The sequence below is a fragment of the Anolis sagrei genome, chromosome 6 (assembly GCF_037176765.1).
Source record: "Anolis sagrei isolate rAnoSag1 chromosome 6, rAnoSag1.mat, whole genome shotgun sequence".
NCBI lineage: Eukaryota > Metazoa > Chordata > Lepidosauria > Squamata > Dactyloidae > Anolis > Anolis sagrei.
The window spans coordinates 127,195,014-127,218,708 of record NC_090026.1 but is presented as its reverse complement, the minus strand read 5'-3'; the positions used below and the strand labels follow the sequence as shown (position 1 = coordinate 127,218,708).

General features: G+C 45.1%; 1 protein-coding gene across 1 annotated transcript; it reads left to right on the top strand.

The window, feature by feature from the left end:
• Nucleotides 1-10,618: 10,618 nt before the first annotated feature.
• On the top strand, nt 10,619-22,234 carry KLHL40 (kelch like family member 40). The gene is made up of 6 exons (XM_060782672.2): nt 10,619-11,999; nt 13,589-13,749; nt 15,463-15,570; nt 17,641-17,826; nt 19,981-20,127; nt 21,987-22,234. Exons 1-6 carry the CDS (start codon nt 10,632-10,634, stop codon nt 22,096-22,098), a joined length of 2,082 nt encoding a protein of 693 aa, XP_060638655.2. The 5' UTR covers nt 10,619-10,631; the 3' UTR covers nt 22,099-22,234.
• The last annotated feature ends 1,461 nt before the right edge of the window (nt 22,235-23,695 follow it).

The window sequence follows — 23,695 nt, the reverse complement described above, 5'->3', positions numbered from 1 at the left end:
TGCGCACCTGTGATCAAAGTTATGTGGCCGTGATTGAGACCCAAGACGTTGTCCTGCCTGAGGCAAAACCCACCCAATGCTAGGTCAAAGTGAGTGCCTTGGCTCACAAGGAAGCATCCACTTTGCTGGGTGATAAAAACTAATAGCCGCATCACATTATCCCAGGCATGGGCAAACTTGGGCCCTCCCTCCAGGTGTTTTGGACTTCAACTCCTACAATTCCTAACAACTTACCGGCTGTTAGGAATTGTGGGAGTTGAAGTCCAAAATACCTGGAGGGTGGGCCCAAGTTTGCCCATGCCTGCACTATACTGTTATAGTGCTGTAACACTATGTAAAGCTATTTTTGTTCCTAGGTTATAAATGTCATTTCCTAATGACATGGGAAAGGTTTATTAAACTGCAGAAACTTTGTTTCTGTGGGAGGAACATCCTGCTACAGCACATTTTGCTCATCCATTTATGAGCCTCCAGTGGCACAGTGGGTTAAAGCATTGAGCTGCTGAGCTTGTTGATCAAAAGGTCGCAGGCTTGATTCTGGGGAGCGGCGTGAGCTTCCACTGTTAGCCCTAGCTTTTGCCAACCTAGCAGTTTGAAAACATGCAAATGTGAGTAGATCAATAGGTACTGTTCCGGTGGGAAGGTAACGGCGCTCCATGCAGTCATGCCGGCCACATGACCTTGGAGGTGTCTATGGACAACGCTGGCTCTTCTGTATGCCAAGTTTGGATCAATTCCATCATTAGTGGAGTTCCAAATGCTGTTTGATTGTAAGTGAACTATAAATCGTAGCATCTCCCAAATGACAAAATCAACCCCCCCTCCCCACAACCCCACCAGTATTCAAATCTGAGTGTATCGGGTATGCTGCGGTTAGCACAATGGATTAAATCAACAGCTACAGAAAATCTTGTCGACTGGAAGGTTGGCAGTTCAAGCCGCGGGTCAGGCTGAGCTCCCGCAGTCAGCCCTAGCTTCTGCTCACCTAGCAGTTTGAAATCAGCAGTGTGAGTAGATAAATAGGAACCGCTTTCAGGGGGAGGTAAAAAGGCGCCCCCGAAGACATGCTGGCAAAGGTGTCCATGGACAACAGGCTCCTCGGCATGGAAAAATGGAACAATAGCACCTCCCCATGTCCAAGTTGAGCACAGGCTCCAGATGCTGGTAATGAGAAATGAGGGAAGCCTTTTCTCTGTCTATGCACTGTTTGCCTTTATTAATTGTATAAAGGCATTGAATGTTTGCCATATATGTATTCTGTAATCTGCTCTGAGTCCGCTTCGGAAGATAGAACAGAATATAAATAAAGTATATTATTTTACTGACACAAAAACACAGCATGTCACAGCAAATGAGATCTATATGCTGGATTTTGTATCACAAAATCACAAGTTGAACACGTCCCAAGCGTCTAGGACTGTGTGATGTATTTTCGAATGATGCGTTCAGATCCAAGTCAGGTGTTCTTTTGCAGTTGAGAGATCGTGATTTTGTCAATGTTTATGGTTTCCAAATGCCGGCTGAGATCTTTTGGTACGGCACCCAGTGTGCCGATCACCACTGGGACCACCTGTACTGGTTGATGCCAGAGCCTCTGGCTTGGTTGGACCTGCTAGTAGTTACACTACCGCCAGCACAGCTCTCAGCATCTGTTGTACCTCAGGTTAAGATTCACCTTGCTTTCTCTGACAAAACCAGCCAAACTTGTGAGGTAGGAAGTTTATTGAAACAGTCAAAGTATAAGCAGTAAAAGATCAGTGGTACAAGGTAAAAATCCAATAAAATCCCTTTGAGTCCAAGCAGGAGACGTGAAGCAAAGCAGCAGAGCAAGAACCAGGAAGTAGCATAAGGTTACATGAAGCAGGCTGTTTCCAAGTCTCAAGCCCCCGAGCCGGAGCTAAAGCGAGCCATATCGCAACGTTGAAACTGACACAGGATCAATTTCAAGGCAGGTTACTTATACGTTACACATCAAAACAGCAAACATCAAACAAGCAGCTAACGAGCAGTTTTCCCACCAGATGAGCTCAACACTTCGCTGCAAGCCGTTAACTCCTTCGCAACACCTGGCCAGCATGACCTTGCTTCCCAGCAACTGACTTATCAGCTACATTCCATTCTTGTGAAGACACAGGCCTGTCTCTAGATTCATGAGAAGAAAACTGCAAGCCCACATCTGCACTACTCTCATTCCCATCACTCTCATTCCCATCATGTTGGTGCTGAACCACAACAGCATCCTTGGAACAGTTAAGCCCCCCACCATGACAAGGTGGTACCCAATGGGGGGAAAGTATATTATTATTATTATTATTATTATTATTATTATTATTATTATTATTATTAGAAACACAACAAGATGAGTCAACAGCAGACACTCTGCTGGCTATTGTATTGAATTATTATTACTATTTTACTGACACAAAAGCACAGCATGTCACAGCAAACGAGATCTATATCCTGGATTTCATATCACAAAATCACAAGTCAAACACTTCCCAAGCATCTAGGACTGTGTGATGTATTTTCGAATGATGCGTGCAGATCCAGGTGGTCTTTTGCAGTTGACAGATCATGATTTTGTCAATGTTTGTTTCCAAATGCCGGCTGAGATCTTTTGGCACGGCACCCAGTGTGCCAGTGACCACTGGGACCACCTGTACTGGTTTATGCTGCCAGAGCCTTTGCAGTTCGATTTTGAGGTCTTGATAATGGCTGAGTTTTTCCTGTTGTTTTTCCTCAATGTGACTGTCACTCGGTATGGCAACATCAATAATCCAGACTTTTTTCTTTTCTACAATCGTGTATTGTGTTTGCTAGTCTGGATTTGAAAGTCCCACAGTATTTTTGCATGTTCATTTTCCGTAACCATTATTATTATTATTATTATTATTATTATTATTATTATTATTACTACTATTATAGTAATAATAATTATTATTATATATTACATACAACTATTTATAACTACCTTTCTCCCCGTGGAGATTCAATATATAAAATATTATTTATTTATATGTTTTTGTTTTTGTTTAGGCGATCCCTCCTCGCCTTCTCTCATTCGCCCTCCCTTTGTAGCTCTTAGTATTCCACAGCACTGCTGATTACAGCTGACCTCCAGTTATATTATATAGTGTGGAGCCCCCGGTGGCGCAGTGGGTTAAACCCCTGTGCTGGCAGGACTGAAGACCGACAGGTCGCAGATTCAAATCCGGGGAGAGGCGGATGAGCTCCCTCTATCAGCTCCAGCTCCTCATGCAGGGACATGAGAGAAGCCTCCCACAAGGATGATAAAAACATCAAATCATCCAGGCATCCCCTGGGCAACGTCCTTGCAGACGGCTAATTCTCTCACACCAGGAGTCACTCCTGACACGACAAAAAAAAAAACTATTATAGTACTTCACCAAACTACAAGACCAGGAATCCCAAGGGATGTGGAACATTAGCACTGTAACAATGTAGTATGATAGTTGTTTCACAAGAAAAAAGCATTTTGGTCCTTTTTTAACATTCAGAATCTCCTTGATGTGATCAACATCAATGGTTTGTGACATCACAAGAGATGAAATCTCAGGAATGGTCCTGAGTTTGATTCCAGGCTCTGAGATTTCTGGAAGTTTTTGTTTGGTGAGGTTCGAGTATTCTTTGGCACAGAAGTCAAAGGCCTTGGGGAACTACAGCTCCCAGGATCCCATAGCATTGAAACCATGGTAATTAAAGTGGTGTCACACTGCATTGATTCCACCATGTAGATGCACTCCTGAACTAATGTACCATCTTAACCACATGTTTGCGGATGATGTTTTCGGCCCTACAATTGCTCCCTTTTTCCAGACCTTTCACATGACCTCCACTATGGGTCATCATCCTGAAAGAAATGGAGCCATCCAGTCCCTTGGCTTTGAAAGAGAGGGACAAAATCGTAAGCTCCATGACGCATCAGTGACAGCGAATTAATTCCATGCGCTGTCCTGGAAGACAAACTCATCCCTTCCACAATGAGCCAAAATTAAATCGGGAAACTGGACCTGCTGGAATTTTTGCAGAAGGATCTAAAGTTAGATGCCTAGCCTACCAATGGAACTATGAGCTCACCGTCGGGGACTGGGGGATGCATCTACACTGTCAAATTAAGGCAGTTTGCCACCACATTTGCCATGGCTCAATGCTATGGAACCCTACAGTGTAGAAGCACCCCTTGACTGCCACAGGTCATGGAAGGTTGACAAAGCAGCAGCTGCGCATTGATGTCCACTGTAGCAACTCGATTAAAGATTACAGAGCCAGTCAAATGTTAAGTCCTCTTGGAAAGGGGCAAGTTAATGCAGATGGGGAAATATAATCCGCAGAAGGAGAGAGGATTAAGAACATGGCTGGGAGCCAAGGCCCTGCACGGCTTTGGGAAGCTCTGGGAAGGCTTTGCTCCCTGCAAAAAGGCATGCCAAGTACAGGGCGGATTATGCGCCGCAGCTGTTGTGCATTGAAGGCTACACCTGTAAGTGCAAATAATCAGGAGTCTGCATACTTTTGCACCAAGGAGGGCCAGATAAAGCCTGATTTCTGGAAGCACACTAGCATTGCATAGCTTGAGTAAGAAGGAGACAGTCTTTGGAAAAAATTGCCTTCTTTGCTTTGGACCATCTCTTGGTTCCAAATCTTTGCCTTCCAACCACAAGTGTGTAAATCTGAAGAGTCAAGATTTTAGCTTGTAACACTTTGCATCCTTAATCACATGTGTTAAGAGATTTAAAGAGATACAATCCAAAAATATGGATGCATCTCCAGGTTTCAGCATACCACAACAAATCCATTCTTAATCTAGAACAGTGGTCCTTAACCTATGGGTCTCCAGATGTTTTGGCCTACAACTCCCAGAAATCCCAGCCAGTTTACCAGCTGTTAGGATTTCAGGGAGTTAAAAGCCAAAACATCTGGAGACCCCAGGTTGAGAACCACTGGTCTAGAATAATAGAATCATAGAATAATAGAGTTGGAAGAGACCACATAGTCCATCTAGTTCAACCCCCTGCCATGCAGGGAAAGCACGATCAAAGTATCCCTGACAGATGGCCATGCATTCTCTGTTTAAAAGCCTCCAAGGAAGGAGCTTCCACCAGACTCTGAGGCAGAGAGTTCCACTGCTGAACAGCTCTCCTTACAGTCAGGAATCATAGAAGCATAGAGTTGGAAGAGGCCTCATGGGCCATCCAGTCCAACCCCATTCTGCCAAGAAGCAGGACAATTGCATTCAAAGCACTCCTGACAGATGGCCATCCAGCCTCTATTTGAAAGCTTCCAAAGAAGGGGCCTCCACCATACTACGGGGAGAGAGTTCCACTACTGAACAACTTTTTCACACAGTTAGGAAGTTCTTCCTCATGTTCAGATGGAATCTCCTTTCTTGTAGTTTGAAGCCATTGTTCCATGTCCTAGTCTCCAGTAGAAAACAAGCTTGCTCCCTCCCCCCTATGACTTCCCTTCACACATTTATACATGGCTATCTTGTCTCCTCTCAGCCTTCTCTTCTGCAGGCTAAACATGCCCAGCTCTTTAAGCCACTCCTCATAGGGCTTATTCTCCTGACCTTTGATCATTTTAGTTGCCCTCCTCTGGACACATTCCAGCTTGTCAATATCTCTCTTCAATTGCGGTGCCCAGAACTGGACACAATATTCCAGGTGTTACGGTCAGAATCTACGCACCTGATAACTTTCAAAAGTGGTGCATTACAACCCCTTGTTGCCAAATGTAGTGGATTACAAACCATCCTGGGAGTTTTTGTTCTTTAGCCTTCTCTGCCCAAAGGTGCGGGTGCCTCACTAAACTACAGCTCCCAGGATTCCATAGCACTGAACCATGGCAGTCAATGTTGGGTCAAAATGCATTAAGTCGACAGTGTAGATGCACCCATCATCTGAGCCAGGTTGACTTCCTTTAGGTTTAATTTGTCAATAGCAATATTCCAAATCAGTCTTCCTCAATGTGGCATTTCAATGTGTTGGACTACAATACCCATCATCCACAATGACTGCCTGTGGATGGTAAGTGCTGTAGTCTGAAGCATCCAGATGAGGTTGGAGAAGGTAATTAATTATTGGGCAACTACAGAGAGTGCCCAATTGCCAGATTGCCAATATCCGCTGGATAATGGAGAAAGGCAGGGAGTTTCAGAAAAACATCTACTTCTGCTTCATTGACTATTCTAAAGCCTTTGACTGTGTGGATCATAATAAATTGTGGCAAGTTCTTGGTGGGATGGGCACCTCAAGCCCCCTTCCCTCTCTCCTGAGGAATCTGTACAAGGACCAAGGAGCCACAGTCAGAACTGACCACGGAGGAACAGACTGGTTCAAGATTGGGAAAGGTGTCCGGCAAGGCTGCATCCTCTCACCCAACCTTTTTAACTTGTATGCAGAACACATCATGCGAGGATGTGCGGGGCTGGATGAATGCAAAGCTGGGGTGAAAATTGCTGGAAGAAACATTAACAACCTCAGATATGCAGATGACACCACCCTGATGGCCGAAAGCGAGGAGGAGCTGAGGAGCCTTCTAATCAAGGTGAAAGAAGAAAGCGCAAAAGCCGGGTTGCAGCTAAACGTCAAAAAAACCAAGATTATGGCAACAAGAATGATTGACAACTGGGAAATAGAAGGAGAAACCGTGGAGGCCGTGACAGACTTTGTATTTCTAGGGGCAAAGATTACTGCAGATGCAGACTGTGGCCAGGAAATCAGAAGACGCTTCCTTCTTGGGAGGAGAGCAATGTCCAGTCTCGATAAAATAGTGAAGAGTAGAGACATCAGACTGACAACAAAGATCCATTGCCTAGTCAAAGCCATGGTATTCCCTGTAGTCACCTACGGATGTGAGAGCTGGACCTTAGGGAAGGCTGAGCGAAGGAAGAGAGATGCTTTTGAACTGTGATGTTGGAGGAAAGTGCTGAGAGTGCCTTGGACTGCGAGAAGATCCAACCAGTCCATCCTCCAGGAAATAAAGCCCAGCTGCTCATTGGAGGGAAGGAGACTAGAGACAAAGTTGAAGTACTTTGGCCACATCATGAGGAGACAGCAAAGCCTAGAGAAGACAATTATGCTGGGGAAAGTGGAAGGCAAAAGGAAGAGGGGCCAACCAAGGGCAAGATGGATGGATGGCATCCTTGAAGTGACTGGACTGACCTTGAAGGAGCTGGGGGTGGTGACGGCCGACAGGGAGCTCTGGCGTGGGCTGGTCCATGAGGTCACAAAGAGTCGGAGACGACTGAACGAATGAACAACAACAACAACAACAAACAGAGAGTGCACCTACACAGTAGAATTAATGCAGTTTGACCCCACTTGAACTAACATGGCTAAGTGCCTTATCACAGAAGGCAAAAGACCTAGTAAAACTACAACTCCCACTATTCCATAGCATTGGGATATGGCAGTTAAAGTGTTGAACTATTGAAGAGTTCATCATTCACTGGTTTAATTAATATAGGCTTTCTAAGAAACTCTAGGTCATCCTACAACTTCAGTTGGATGTTTACTAAAGAGTTGTGCTGGAGTACCGAGAGATTGCTAGTATTTATTTGTCGTGTCAGGGCAACCAGTGAATTGTATTACATTTCTAACAGAACAAAACAAACAAACAGACAGACAAAACACAAAATTTGCAAGTTTGGTAGTTGATTAGATGTCCATTGACCAGTATCTCGCCACTTGGAGTGCTTCTGGTGTTGCCACAAGAAGGTCCTCCATTGTGCATGTGGCAGGGCTCAGATTGCATTGCAGCAGGTGGTCAGTGGTTTGCTCTTCTCCACACTCGCATGATGTGGATTCCACTTTGTGGCCCCATTTCTTGAGGTTGGCTCTGCATCTCATGGTGCCAGAGCGCAGTCTGTTCTGCCCCTTCCAAGTCGCCCAGTCTTCTGTGTGCCCAGGAGGGAGTCTCTCATCTGGTATCAGCCATTGGTTCAGGTTCTGGGTTTGAACCTGCCACTTTTGGACTCTCGCTTGCTGAAGCGTTCCAGCGAGTGTCTCTGTAGATCTTAGAAAACTATTTCTAGATTTAAGTCGTTGACGTGCTGGCGGATACCTAAACAGGGGATGAGCTGGAGATGTCTCTGCCTTGGTCCTTTCACTATTGGCTGCTACTTCCCGGTGGATGTCAGGTGGTGCAATACCGGCTAAGCAGTGTAGTTTCTCCAGTGGTGTAGGGCGCAGAAACCCCGTGATAATGCGGCATGTCTCATTAAGAGCCACATACACTGTTTTAGCGTGGTGAGATGTGTTCCACACTGGGCATGCATACTCAGCAGCAGAGGAGCATAGCGCAAGGGCAGATGTCTTTACTGTGTCTGGTTGTGATCCACAAGTTGTGCCAGTCAGCTTTCGTATGATATTGTTTCTAGCACCCACTTTTTGCTTGATGTTCAGGCAGTGCTAGTGAGAATCATAGAATCCTAGGGTTGGAAGAGACCTCGTGAGCCATCCAGTCCAACCCCCTACCAAGAAGCAGGACAATCACTTTCAAAGCATCCCCAACAGATGGCCATCCAGCCCCTGTTTAAAAGCCTCCATAGAAGGAGCCTCCACCACACTTCGGCACAGAGAGTTCCACTGCTGAACAGCTCTCACAGTCAGGAAGTTCTTCCTCGTGTTCAGGTGGAATCTCCTTTCCTGTAGTTTGAAGCCATTGCTCCATTGCATCCAGGGCAGCAGAAAACAAGCTTGCACCCTCCTTATTATGACTTCCCCTCACATATTGATACATGGCTATCATGTCTCCTCTCAGCCTTCTCTTCTGCGGGCTAAACATGCCCAGCTCTTTAAGAACTCCTCTCTATGAATCTCTAGGTCCAAAGTGAAGGTTTGACTGTAAAAAGTTTATTTTACATGGCATCTTTACTCTGCTGTACCTGAGGTGGCATCGGATATAACCTCTCCTCTGAAACATCCAGATACTTGGAACAGCCATGTGCACAGAACCATATATATATATGTAGCGTACCTGGATTTCAGGAAGGCCTTCGACAAGGTCCCCCATGACCTTCTGGCAAACAAACTAGTCCAATGTGGGCTAGGCAAAACTATGGTGAGGTGGATCTGGAATTGGTTAAATGGACGAACCCAGAGGGTGATTCTCTCCAATGCTTCCTCTTCATCCTGGAAAGAAGTGACGAGCGGAATGCCGCAGGGTTCCGTCCTGGTCCTGGTCCTGTTCAACATCTTTACTCCTGAGGACAGGAGCAGGATTCAAAACGATCTTGACAGATTAGAGAGATGGGCCAAAACTAACAAATGAAGTTCAGCAGTGACAAATGCAAGATACTCCACTTTGGCAGGAAAAACGAAAAGCAAAGAGACAGAATGGGGGACGATGCCTGGCTTGAGAGCAGTACGTGTGAAAAAGACCTTGGAGTCCTCGTGGACAACAAGTTAAACATGAGCCAGGAATGTGATGTGGCGGCAAAAAAAGCCAATGGGATTTTGGCCTGCATCAATAGGAGCATAGTATCTAGATCCAGGGAAGTCATGCTACCCCTCTATTCCACTTTGGTTAGACCACACCTGGAATATTGTGTCCAATTCTGGGTACCACAATTCAAGAGAGATATTGACAAGCTGGAATGTGTCCAGAGGAGGGCGACTCAAATGATCACGGGTCTGGAGAACAAGCCCTATGAGGAGAGGCTTAAGGAGCTGGGCATGTTTACCCTGAAGAAGAGAAGGCTGAGAGGAGATATGATAGCCATGTATAAATATGTGAGAGGAAGCCGCAGGGAGGAGGGAGCAAGCTTGTTCTCTGCTTCCCTGGAGACTAGGACACGAAACAATGGTTTAAACTACAAGAAAGGAGATTCCATCTGAACATGAGGAAGAACTTCCTGACTGTGAGAGCCGTTCAGCAGTGGAACTCTCTGCGCCAGAGTGTGGTGGGGGTTCCTTCTTTGGAAGCTTTTAAACAGAGGCTGGATGGCCATCTGTCAGGGCTGATTTGAATGCAATATTCCTGCTTCTTGGCAGGGGGTTGGACTGGATGGCCCATGAGGTCTCTTTCAACTCTTTGATTCTATGATTATATATATATATATATATATATATATATATATATATATATAGCAATGAATCAAATTTATGATCAATAGCCTCCGCGACTTGGAAGAGAGAGAGATGTCCTCATGCCACAACAAATAATCAGAGGCATTTCTTCCCTGTTTATTCAACTCTGACTTTGCAGTATATTTTTAGCACATTAAGCCTTGCGCTGGATTTAGAAGGCGAGAGCAGGGATGTGGCATCTGTGGGTACGCTCCAATGTGTGTGCATGTGCTGAAGAGAGGGATAGAAGGATATGAACCCAAACACAGATCCCATAACTGATTTTAGAGCCTTCATTGCTGTGATTTACTCCAAGGCGTAACTTGTTCCTAGAGGGGCTGCTCACAAGTCTTGGGCTGGGGGCGAAAGACCTTCAGGAAAAAGAAATATACCTCTCCTGAGTGAATCATCGTGACAGCGTCTGTCATAGATCTAGAATTACACTTACAGCTGTTGCTCCTTGTGTCGTCCCCCTCCCCTTCCGCAAGAGCCATCCCTCCCTGGTGGGCCAGTTTGTCATATTAAAAGGTGATCGGCTTACACATGCTCCCGAATGGATTCCCTAAGCTTTGTAACGCCGTGGCTATATATATAAAAACCCCTCGCGCTGTGGAAACTGAGCCACACAGCCAGCTGGACAAGCAGCCAGGCTCATATTCTTGGTCAGCGCTCCATCAGGAATCAAGAAAGAGCTCTCCCAGGTTCACAAGAGCTGGAAGACCGGGTCAACGAAGAAGACCAGACAAGTTTTCAACCATGGCCGTCTCCTTAGAACAAGCGGAAGAGTTACGTCTCTACCAGCAAACGCTTCTTCAAGATGGTCTCAAGGACTTGCTGGACCACAACAAGTTCTTGGATTGTGTCCTGAAGGTGAAAGGGAAGGAGTTTCCATGTCACCGCTTGGTCCTGGCAGCTTGCAGTCCTTACTTCAGGGCCATGTTCCTCTCGGATATGGAAGAGAGCAAGAAAAGGGAGATCAGCTTAGAAGATGTGGATCCAGACGTCATGGGCAAGATCCTCCATTACATCTACACCTCAGAACTGGAGCTCACCGAGCAGAACGTTCAGGATATCTTCTCCGTGGCCAACATGTTCCAGATCCCTTCCATTTTCACCGTCTGTGTCTCTTTCCTTCAGAAGCGGCTTTGCCTCAGCAACTGCTTGGCCATTTTCAGGCTGGGTTTGATGTTGGACTGTGCCCGCTTGGCAGTCGCTGCCCGGGATTTCATCTGTGACCGCTTTGCCTTGATCTCCCGGGATGAGGAATTCTTCCAGCTCTCCCCCGATGAACTCATTGCCATCATCTCCAGTGATTCCCTGAATATCGAGAAGGAAGAGTCCGTCTTTGAGGTGGTGATGAAATGGGCCACAACCAAAGACCGGGAGAGCCGAGCAAAGGCCCTGCCAGTGGTCTTTGACAGCATCCGTTTTCGCCTCATTGAGAAGGATTACTTCAAGGATCATGTGGAGAAGCACCCTCTGGTCAAGTCCAGCCCAGAACTTCTCAAGAAGTTGCAGATGGTGAAGGACGCCCATGAAGGGAAATTTGCAGTGGTGAAAAGAGTGAAGAAAAAAGGGGAGAAGAAGGCTGGGGACAATGTCATCAATGGAGGAGTAGAGGAAGACGGTGTTGAGAAGGAGGAGGAGGAAGCAGAGGAAGGTCTCCCAGGGATCTTGAATGACACCATGAGGTTTGGGATGTTTCTTCAAGATCTCATTTTCATGGTCAGTGACTCGGGGGCGGTGGCCTATGACCCGTCAGCCAATGAGTGCTTTTACGCCTCACTTTCTGCCCAGATCCCAAAGAACCACGTCAGCCTGGTCACCCGCGAGAACCAGGTCTTCATAGCAGGGGGACTTTACTACAATGAGGACAATAAAGAAGATCCAATGAACTCCTATTTCTTGCAGGTAATGGATAACTCCTCCCAATGCACATATTTCTGCTTTTGAACCAAGAGCTGTATTCGTCTCTTGTTGGAATGGGGAGTCAACCCCAAGTGATTTTAATCTTTATGGCATAGCTTTAGTTTGACTCCCTCTTTCACGTATCATATTGGGAGGGCGGAGATTACTCTGACAAATATCTATATACTGCAAAATTTCCAACATTTCACAAATGAAAACCAAAATGCATACAACTTAGGGCCTTTCCACACAACCCTATATCCCAGAATATCAAGGTAGGAAATCCCACATTATCTGAGTGTGGACTCAGACAACCCAGTTCAAAGCAGATATTGTGGGATTTTCTGCCTTGATATTCTGGGATATAGGGCTGTGTGGAAGGGAACCAAGAAATATAAGAATGCAGTCAAGTTGGGAAAACTTTATAATGAAGAAGAATGCATCAATAGTTTGCTTTTGCCAAAGCCTACTGGGAAGGGCAAGATGGTGCCTTCTTCTCCTTCTCATCTGAAAACTACATCCATACTTTGAATTCAGGTCCCTCCCACACAGCCATATGTATAATCCACAATATCTGCATTGAACTGAGTTATCTGAGTCCACACTAGCATATAATCCAGTTCAATGTGGATTTGATACATCTGTTTGGAAGGGGCCTCAGTTTGCTGGAGTGGATAAAAGCAAGGAGAAATTGGGAGGAGGAAAGATCCACTGGGACATTTTGGAAAAACAGATGAGAAAATGGGATGACAGGATCAATCAGGGCTGTGCCTCCCAAACTGGGACCAGTTTGATACTGTGATTTACGTGTGAAAAGGGGGACAAATCCCTTCCCAGATTGGAGAAAAGGATTGTCCCGCTCAGCATCCTGATTACAATGAGTGACAGGTGACAATAGAAACTGATGTGATCCCAGCATTTGGTGTTTAGAGAGATACTCTGGTTTCAAGAGACATAAAAATCAAATGGGTCCGACCAGTCATAAATGCTAGTGGGCTGTGGCTTAATCTGACCAAGTAGTCATTTGAAAAGTGATTGATGATTTCCACTCTTTTGCTGGAGGTATTGAAGCAGAGTCTGGGTAGCCATGCACTTGACATGCTATGGATGTGCTCTACATTGAGAATTAGATTACTTTCAAAGCACCCTTGGGGTTATGGGGTTCCATATTTCCAGGAACCCCATAACATTTAAAACCAGGATTATCCGATCTGTATTTTGGCGAGCATGGGATAGACTATCCCAGCGGGTAATGGACTCCCCTTGATTAGTGGTTTTTAAGTAGAACTCTGATGACCAACTCTTGGAGTTGCTTCATCTGATCTCCTTGCATTATATATCTCAGCAAAACATTTACTAGTTATGTGAGTCTTTAAATAACACTATGGCCCCTTCCACACAACTGTATAAAATCCCACATTATCTGCTTTGAATTGGATTATATGGCAATGCGGACACAGATAATCCAGATCAAAGCAGATATTGTGGATATTCTTGATATTCTGGGTTATATGGCTGTGTCAAAGGGTCCTAAGTGATATCTCAAGATGGTTCACCTGTTATCTCCATGGTTGCCTTCTACTTCTTTGCAGTATGACCACCTGGATTCAGACTGGCTTGGGATGCCGCCTCTTCCATCTCCGCGTTGTCTCTTCGGCCTCGGCGAAGCAGAAAACTCAATATTTGTGGTGGGAGGAAAGGAGCTGAAGGAAGGCGAGCAAACACTGGATTCGGTCATGTGCTACGACCGACTGTGAGTACCAAAGTCAATCATGGCCTCAAAATCCATTTCGTAAGGCCCTTACTCTCCCAAGCTGTGTCACATCATGGCTTAGGACCTGATTGGTAGTGGCTTTTGACACCAATGTCAGTCGGGTGATGGATCCACTTTGGGATTTAGTCTGAACTTGAAAGGATAAGTCTTGAACATCTTTTGGGCAATGGGGTTCCACACCTTCAATTTGTTGCTGTTGCATGCCTTCAAGTCATGTCTGACTTATAGTGACCCCATAGGCTAGAAGTTCCTTGGTCATTATATGACTCTCCTGAAGAGTTGAGAGGCTGTGACTTGCCTAAGTTGGATTTCCATAGCTAAATAGGGACTCAAACTCTGGTGTCTAGACTCTTAGTCCAATACTCAAACCATTTCACCGTGGTTCATGCCAAAACTTAGTCTGGAATCCTGTCATTGGTCCCAATTCCAGTAGACTACATTGAGCTGATGATGTTTACATATGTATTGACTCGCTGTCAGTAGATAGGGTTCACCATTCCACCAGTACTGAAGGCACCATTTCACATTGGCCAACAAAGCCAGCCATGGCAAGTGCTAAAAACAAATGGAACGAGTCCCTGCTAGAGTAGACCCATTGGATATATTGAATTTACCTATATGCTGCCTTAACATTGAACTGTTGACTTTCCCAACCTGAGTGGTCCCAACCTGAGTGGACTTCTAGAGTCAATAGTTCAATGTTAAGGCAACACATAGGAAAGTTTTATTCTTCCTATGGGTCTACTCTAGTCAGACCATTTGAGCCAAACTCCTACAACCTGATATTTTTCATATATATTGAACTACAACCCATCATTCTGGGGATGAAGATTATGAAGCTTACCTATTTGTTGCTTTAACATGTGAAACTATTGACCCTCCCATTGACCAGTCCCAACTTGAATAGACTTATAGAGTCAATAGTTCAATGTTGAGTCATCGCATAGGTAAGTTTGATTTATCATATGGGTCTACTCTAGTCAGGGCACTTGAACCAAACTTCTCCCACTTGATACTCTTCATACATCTTGGACCACAACCCCATCATTCTGGGGATGATGGGTGTGGTAGTCCCATCCTTCAGATTGAAGGAGACTGGTTTGACGGATTCATTTCAGATTGCGCCATATAAACACTGACCTCAAGAGCATGTTTTCACTTTCAGCATTGGTCCCGGGTGCTGTTTAAAACATTATCATAATCCCCTTTAATTAAAACGAAATGCCAAGTGATCCCAGAGCAGATTCTAGCAGCTCAAGGAACACACAGCAAATAGCAATAATCAAGAAAACGTTAATTACTTTTGAAAGCATCCCTAGAAAAACAATCACAACACGATTTTTGAAAATATATAAAAAAGGGATGTTTGAGGTTAAGAGCCTGGGATCAAAGTAAAGCTTGGCATCTAGGTGCAGAGCTGGGAAAAGTTACTTTTTTGGGCATTTTGACTGTAAGATACTGAAGGTAACTTTTCCAATCTTTGCCTAGAAGTTGTAAGGAAAGATAGAAAGGGAATATCCCCAAAAGATGCCCAATGCATCTTCAGAAGGCATAGGTGGAAAGTGGGAGGGAACTATTGGAAAACTAGTGCAGGGACCACAATCCAGATTGGAAGAGTCGTGCTGACTGAATTGATAGGGATGTCATTTCCTGTCTAAATTAAGGAAGTAACGTGGTTTTTCCTTCTTTCAGATCCTTCAAATGGGGAGAATCTGACTCCCTTCCTTACCCGGTCTATGGCCATGGCATGGTGTCCCACAATGATCTTATCTACGTCATAGGAGGCAAAGGAACGGATAAGTAAGTGCAAAGAAAATGGGATAACATTGACAAAAAGAGAGTGAGATGCTACTGGAGATCTGCACCTGAGTAACAATTAAACAAGAAGTCCAGTCTTAGTAGGGTGGTGGATCCACTTTGGGTTTTAGTTTGGGAGCTATTCAAGTTCTTGAGCATAGTTTGGGAAACAAGAGTCCAGCATCTTGAATTTCTTGTTGTTGTGTGCTTTCAAGTAATTTCCGAATTATGGTAGCTCTAAGGTGACCCTATCAAGGGGTTATCTTGACAAGATATTCTTGGTCATTGCCCTTTTTGAGGCAATGAGTTTCCTAAGTCAGTTTCTATGACCAAACATGGATTCAAACCCTGTTCTCCAGAATCTTAGACCAATATTCAAACCATTACGTGTTAAAACCAAGACTGGTACTCTATTGTTAGCCCAGTTCCAATAGAACTATTGAGTTGATGAAGTTTACATATCTACTGAGTCAACATTCAACAACTGACTCATTGGGTCTAGTCTACTTGGTCTAGAGCAGTGGTTCTCAACCTGTGGGTCCCTAGATGTTTTGGCCTTCAACTCCCAGCTGGTAAACCACCTGGGGTTTCTGGGAGTTGTGGGCCAAAACACCTGGGGGCCCAGAGGTTGAGAACCACTGGTCTAGAGTGGTTCCCAACTTTTGGCCCTCCAGGTATTTTGGCCCTCAGCTCTCACAATTCCTAACAACTAGTAAGCTGTTGGGATTTCTGGGAGTTGAAGTCCAAAACAACTGGAGGATCAAAGGTTGGAAACCACTGGGACTCTAGACAAAAAGATTGAATTCATCATCCCACCTTTACTGGAGGCATAAGACACCACTGCAGACACAAGAGCTACCCCAAGTTTTGAACCTATTTGGAAGATAGACTCGTATAGGAATCTCATTTGGAAGGTACAGATTCATAGCACCATGGATAACTCTGTAAATCCAGGCTAAAAGCAATACAAGAATCATAGAATCAAATAGTTGGAAGAGACCTCATGGGCCATCCAGTCCAACCCCCTGCCAAGAAGCAGGAATATTGCATTCAAAGCACCCCTGACAGATGGCCATCCAGCCCCTGTTTAAAAGCTTCCAAAGAAGGAGCCCCCACCACACTCCAGGGCAGAGAGTTCCACTGCTGAAAGGCTCTCACAGTCAGGAAGTTCTTCCTAATGTTCAGATGGAATCTCCTCTCTTGTAGTTTGAAGCCATTGTTCCGCGTCCTAGTCTCCAAGGAAGCAGAAAACAAGCTTGCTCCCTCCTCCCTGTGGCTTCCTCTCACATATTTATACAATCATAGGATAGAATCACAGATTGGAAGAGATGTGTCATGGACCATCAAATCCAACCACATGCTCAGTGCAGGATCTCCAGCTAATGTATCTGTAGCCGATTCATTACTCCACAGCTGTTGGAGATAATAGAATCATGGAATCCTAGAGTTGGAAGAGACCTCGTGGGCCATCCAGTCCAACCCCTTTCTTCCAAAAAGCAGGAAAATTGCATTCAAAGCACTCTTGATAGATGGCCATCCAGCCTCTGCTTAAAAGCCTCCAAAGAAGGAGCCTCCACCACAATCTGGGGCAGAGAGTTCCGCTGCGAAACAGCTCTGGAAGTTCTTCTTAATGTTCAGGTGGAATCTTCTTTCCTGTCATTTGGAACCATTGTTCTGCATCCTAGTCTCCAGGGCAGCAGAAAACAAGCTTGCTCCCTCCTTCCTATGATTTCCCTTCACATATTTATACTTACCAAAAACCACTTCATTGCATGAGAACAAATTATTAGAAAAAGTCGAGATTTTGCTGATAGAGAGAATAAGTCTTGGGATGCCTCTGAGGTTGAGGGATGAATGACCAAGAAGGTCTACATCAGTGGTTCTCAACCTGGGGTCCCCAATGTTTTTGGCCTACAATTCCCAGAAATCCCAGCCAGTTTACCAGCTGTTAGGATTTCTGGGAGTTGAAGGCCAAAAACATCTGGGGACCCCAGGTTGAGAACCACTGGTCTACATTGTGATCTTAGGATGTTAGTGGTTGACTAACGGCCCCTATCCTCTCCTCTCCTTTAGAAAGTGCCTCAACACCTTGCTGGTCTACGACCCAAAGAAGTTTGAGTGGAAGGAGTTAGCGCCTATGACAACTGCCCGTTCACTCTTTGGGGCCACCATCCACAATGGCAAGATCTACGTAGCTGCAGGAGTGACCGACTCGGGGTTGACCAATGCGGTGGAAGTGTATGATATTTCAGCAGACAAGTACGTACCGTGCCCAATGTGGAAAGAGAGCCACAGCTCATGGGTTTGAAGTGCTGGGTTTTTGTTTCTTTTGATGGGCAAAGGACAACAATGCCATCTGCCACAGTCTTGTCTCCGTGGGTATTTCCAGGCAGTGAATCACTATGATCTCAACTGCAATGCAAAGAATTTTGGGGTCTCAAATACACTATAGATGTGAGTCAACTCAGCTATACCAGCAATTACCGGGCACTCTTTGAAAGCTAACACAAGTTTTGTTCCTGGGTTATAAATGTCATTTCTTAATTGGATCCATCATAAAAACATGGGGAAAGTTCATGAAACTGCAACAACTTTGTTTTTTTGAAGTCTGAACAAAAGGCTATTAATGGCACATTGAAAGGTTAAATATGTCAGTCAGAAGAACAAAGTTTCTGGAGAATAACAACTACTTTCAAAGCAAGTCTCACACAATTAAACAAGAAATAACATTTTCAAGCCAGGAACAGAGAACCTTTCAAATGTTACTTACTTAAGCAATCCCTTGTAGTGTGAGAATGATGGTCCTCCAAGTGTAGTATCCTGGCGGTGGGTCCATAGGTGACTGTGGAGCCCTATTCTTGATCTGCATCTTCTTCCACAATGAGGGCATTGGTTTCTAGGTGGAAGGCGGTCTCGGTCGGGATTGGCTTGACGTGCCTTCCTCTTGGCACGCTTCTCTCTTTCACCCTCCATTCGTGCCTCTTCAAATTCTGCAGCACTGCTGGTCACAGCTGACCTCCAGCTGGAGTGTTCAAGAGCCAGGGCTTCCCAGTTGGTGTAGGACCATCGCTTCAACGCTGGTGGTCTTTGCTTCTTCCAGGATGCTGACGTTTGTCTGCCTGTCTTCCCAAGAGATTTGCAGGATTTTCCGGAGGCAGCGCTGATGGAATCATTCCAGGAGTTGGATGTGACGTCTGTAGACACTCCATGTTTCGCAGGCATATAGCAGGGTTGGGAGGACAATGGCTTTATAAACAAGCACCTAGGTATCCCTTGGATGTCCGGGTCCTCAAACACTCTCCGCTTCATTCAGAAAAATGCTGCACTCGCAGAGTTCAGGCGGTGTTGTATTTTGGTGTCGATGTTGACTTTGGTGGAGAGGTGGCTGCCAAGGTAGTGGAAATGGTCAACATTTTCTAATGTTACACCATTAAGCTGTATCTCTGGTATTGGAGAGGGGTTGGCTGGTGACTGCTGGAAGAGCACTTTGGTTTTCTCGATGTTCAATGACAGGCCGAGCTTCTCGTATGCTTCTGCGAAGGTCTTATGTCGCGTTGCCAGGGCTCTGCCTTATTCAGGTAGAGATGAACTAAACAAATACCCAGTTTGTGTTAAACAGTTTAATTAAAACAGCAATTTTCTGGCTGTTTTAATAGTCCAAAATATAAAACATAAAGATAGCACTCTGCCACAGAATATAAAACAAAACTGACAGCAAACACTGTTGCAGGTTCAAGGTAACTCCATAGTCAAAAGGTCCAGTCCAGTGGTCAAACGCTGAGAGTTCAATAAACAAAGTCCAGGGATCAAGAGTCTATACCGTAGTCAAAAGCCAGTCCAAGATTCAAAGTTCCAGGATTCCAAAGGTTCAGGAGATAGGTCAGGACACTGAAAATCCACAAACCTGGGGGAAAACCAGCAGCATCTACCACCAAAATATGACAAATACTTTTCTCCCAAAGATCAGTCCCAAGGCTAGCTCCTTATATCCAGAAACACCCAGCTGCAACCTATCTCTTGCATACCCCCCACCCTTAATTGCTTTCACCCATGAACTCTTACTTACAGATTACTCAACCCGTTAGAACTAAGACTTACATTAACCCTTCCATCACCAACTGCTAGGCCTACCACCACCAACCACCATCAACTACAGAACATGATACATGACAGTTACATAGCAGGCTTAACTAAAGAGTGTATAGAATGCAGCTCCCATCAATTTAGATGCACTGAAATTCTGCTATGGAGGAGAATGATAGATACATAGCATTGGAAGGGGTCTCATGGTCCATCAAGTCCAGCCCATTGTTCAGTGATCTCTAGCTAAAGCATCTCCAGCAAGTAGGATGGTTTATGAACTATGGCTTAAGCTTTATTTCCTGAAACTTTTGCTCTTCTCTGCTTTGATAGATGGGAAGCCTTCACCGAATTCCCCCAGGAGCGCAGTTCTGTCAGCCTGGTGAGCCTGTCTGGGACCCTCTTCCTCATCGGAGGCTTTGCCACAGTGGAGACAGAGTCCGGAGAACTGGTGCCAACAGAGCTCAATGACGTCTGGAGGTGAGGCCTTTGCTGGCACTCGGAGAACCCTATACAATTTATTAAATGGCACTAAAATTATCGTTGAAGCACTCCTAACTGGCCTAACAAAAGGCCAGATTCACTTGGGGATTCTGGGAGCGAAAGGGAACTTTTCTGAGCTCTTTCCAAACTTTCTGTGTCCAAAGTGGCTGGATAGAATGCATTGGAAACAAGCGAATTGGGTTATGTTCCACTGACCTTTAGCAAGTATGGTAGTATATTGTCTCTGCACAGAGTACTGATTCTCAAGTTTGGTCCTCCAGACATTTAGGACTTTAACTCTCAGAATCCCCTTCCCAGTGGCTGTGGTGGCCATAGTTTCTGGGAGATGAAGTGCAAAGCATCTGGAGGACCAAGAGTTGAGAGCCATTACTTTAGATACACTCCAGATATTCATTGTATCTGGAAACTATTCATAGACTTCTCATGAATCTCCATGAATCTCATTCTCTGCTAGGCATAGTTTTATACATCTCTAACTGTGGTGGTGCAGTGGGTTAAACCGCTGAGCTGCTGAACTTGCTGATCAAAAGGTTGGTGGCTCCAATCCAAGGAGCGGGGTGAGCTCCTGCTATTAGGCCTAGCTTCTGCCAACCTAGCAGTTTGAAAACATGCAAATGTGAGTAGATCAATAGGTACCACTTCTGCGGGAAGGTAATGGCGCTCCATGCAGTCATGCTGGCCACGACTTTGAAGGTGTCTAAGGACAACACCGGCTCTTTGGCTTAGAGTCAGGCACAAGTAGACTTAATATCAGGGGACTTACTTACTTATGTGATCCCTTGCGATTGTCTTCCAAGATTGGTGTCCAGGCGGTGGGTCTGTAGGTGACTGTGGAGCCCTATTCTTGACCTGAATGTTCTCCCGCAGTGTGGGCATCGGTTTCCAAGTGGAAGGTGGTCCCTTTCGGGTTGGCTTGACACACCTTCCTCTTGGCACATTTCTCTCTTTCGCCCTCCATTCGTACCTCTTCAAATTCTACAGCACTGCTGGTCACAGCTGACTTCCAGCTGGAGCGCTCAAGGGCCAGGGCTTCCCAGTTCTCGGTGTCTATGTCAGGGAAAACCTTTACCTTTCTCTTAACTTGACACTCTGTCCACCCCACTTACTTTTCCACAGTTTTGACATAATTATAGCCATGCTCTCTGCAGTGTGGGCATAGGTATCCAGGTGGGAGGTGGTTCCTTTTGGGGTTGGCTTGGCATGCCTTCCTCTTGGCACATTCCTCTCTTTCGCCCTCCATTCGTGCCTCTTCAAATTCTACAGCACTGCTGGTCACAGCTGACTTCCATCTGGAGCACTCAAGGGCCAGGGCTTCCCAGTTCTCGGTGTCTATGTCAGAGGAAACCTTTACCTTTCTCTTAACTTGACACTCTGTCCACCCCACTTACTTTTCCACAGTTTTGACATAATTATAGCCATGCTCTCTCTCAACCTAGCCATGCCCTAGTCTACTTTCACTGCTTCTTTTTTTGGACACAGTCAACTTGGTGCCATCTAGTGTTTACTCTTGCATTTGCAAGTTTAAATTGCCTGGGTTTCACTTTTCAACCCATTCCATTTTCTGATAGTGGTCCAGTTCCTAATCCTTGTAACAGAGACACTGAGAAACCCTATCAGTGAACTGTGAAGGTCTGTAATAAGGCAGCAGGAGAGCACATGATGTCCATTGGTGCCAGCTGCACATTGGGATTAATGTAATGCACTTTTGGACAGATGTGCATTGGTCTTGTGGTGCATTTGTCCCACTTTGCTGGATACAGACATTATGAAACTATATGATAAACTGAGTGAGAAGACCCACCCATCACTTACCTGAGTGTTTTCTGTGCTTGCAGGTACGACGAGGAAGGGAAGAAGTGGGAAGGCGTGCTCCGAGAGATCCAGTTTGCATCGGGCGCTACGTTTCTCCCAGTGCGCCTCAATGTTTTGAGACTAACCAAGATGTGATCCTGTCGGGACATCTGTCTTCTGCTCCACTTCTCCCCCAAAAAACTCCCCTTCACTTACTTTTGTATGTCTGCGTTCAAACATTTCATGGTGCATTGCCATTTCTTTTGTTAGATAAAACCAGAAAACGATACAACCTTTGGTGTTTCCTGTCTATTGACTGAGATTGAAGATCGAATCGAGAGGGAGAGAGAAATGGGATTCAAAAAAGGAAAATTTTAAAAGTACAGGCAATTCCCAAGTTATGCACAGGATAGATTATTTAGGTTTGTTCTTAAGATGAATTTGTATGTAAGTCGGAACAAGTACACTTTTTAAGTGTAATGCCATCCAAATACATTCTTTTAGCTTTGAATACCATAGGGAAAGGGGACCGTGGTGGTGCAGCAGGTTAAACCGCTAAGCTGCAGAACTTGCAGTCAGTGGTTCGAATCCACGAGATGGGATGAGCTCCTGTTGTAAGCCCCAGCTTCTGCCAACCTAGCAGTTTGAAAACATGCAAATGTGTGTAGATCAATAGGTACCACTTTAGCATGGTGCTCCATGCAGTCATGCCAGCCACATGACCTTGGAGGTGTCTATGGACAACGCTTGCCATAGATGCAGCAACCCCAAGTCAGACACGACTAGACTTAATGTCGAGGTAAAACCTTTCCCTTTCCCTTTACCATAGGGAAGAGCCAACACCCCTGTGGGCAGGCATTTAGCCTGAGAGGTGATTTGATGTGCCTGATTGTTTACTCTCTGTTGTTTTGCTGTTGTAAATTTTGAGTTTAATACTGGTAGTCAGATTTTGTTCATTTTCATGGTTTCCTCCTTTCTGTTGAAATTGCTTGTGGATTTCAATGGCTTCTCTGTGTAGTCTGACATGGTGGTGTGAGAAACCACGAAAATGAACAAAATCTGGCTACCAGTATTAAAAAAAATTCTAAAATTAAAACAGCAAAACAGCAGAGGGAAAACAATCAGTGACATCTAATCACCTCTCAACAAAAGATTCCCCCAGGCACTTCTAAGCCATTAAATGCTAATCAAGGTGGTCAGTTGAAACATTCACACCTAGCTCCAGCAGACAAGAGTCCTTTGTCCCACCCTGGTCTTTCCACAGATATAGAAACTCATTTTCCTACTTCCAACAGACCTCACTACCTCTGAGGATGCTTGCCATAGATGCAGGCGAAACGTCAGGAGAAAATGCCTCTAGAACATGGCCATATAGCCCGGAAAAACCTACAACAACCCAGTGATAGAATTACTTGCTAATGTAATAAGAAAGGATGAGAACTTTAGATTCGGTTTGGTTATCTGGAGTGCTGGTTCAGAAAATTGCATTGGATAGACTACATCAGCTCTAGTTTCTGATACAGAACATATGCCATGCAGTAGTTGCCATCTGTTTGCCCACAGCAAACCATATTTAGTAAGCCTTGGTACCAGTCACTCTCATTGCAACGGTGAGGCCGTGGGCCATATTTTAGTTCTTGCAGACCACTGGTGGTCCACGGACCACAGGTTGGGAACCACTGCTGTATATCTAAGTAGCAATCATAGAATCATTGAATCAAAGAGTTGGAAGAGACCTCATGGGCCATCCAGT

Coding starts and splice junctions, on each gene's coding strand:
- KLHL40 (XM_060782672.2), top strand. CDS start 10,632: ATGCTCCCGAATGGATTCCCTAAGCTTTGTAACGCCGTGGCTATATAT. Junction 13,750..15,462: donor GTCATGTGCTACGACCGACT/GTGAGTACCAAA, acceptor TCCTTCTTTCAG/ATCCTTCAAATGGGGAGAAT. Junction 17,827..19,980: donor TATGATATTTCAGCAGACAA/GTACGTACCGTG, acceptor CTGCTTTGATAG/ATGGGAAGCCTTCACCGAAT.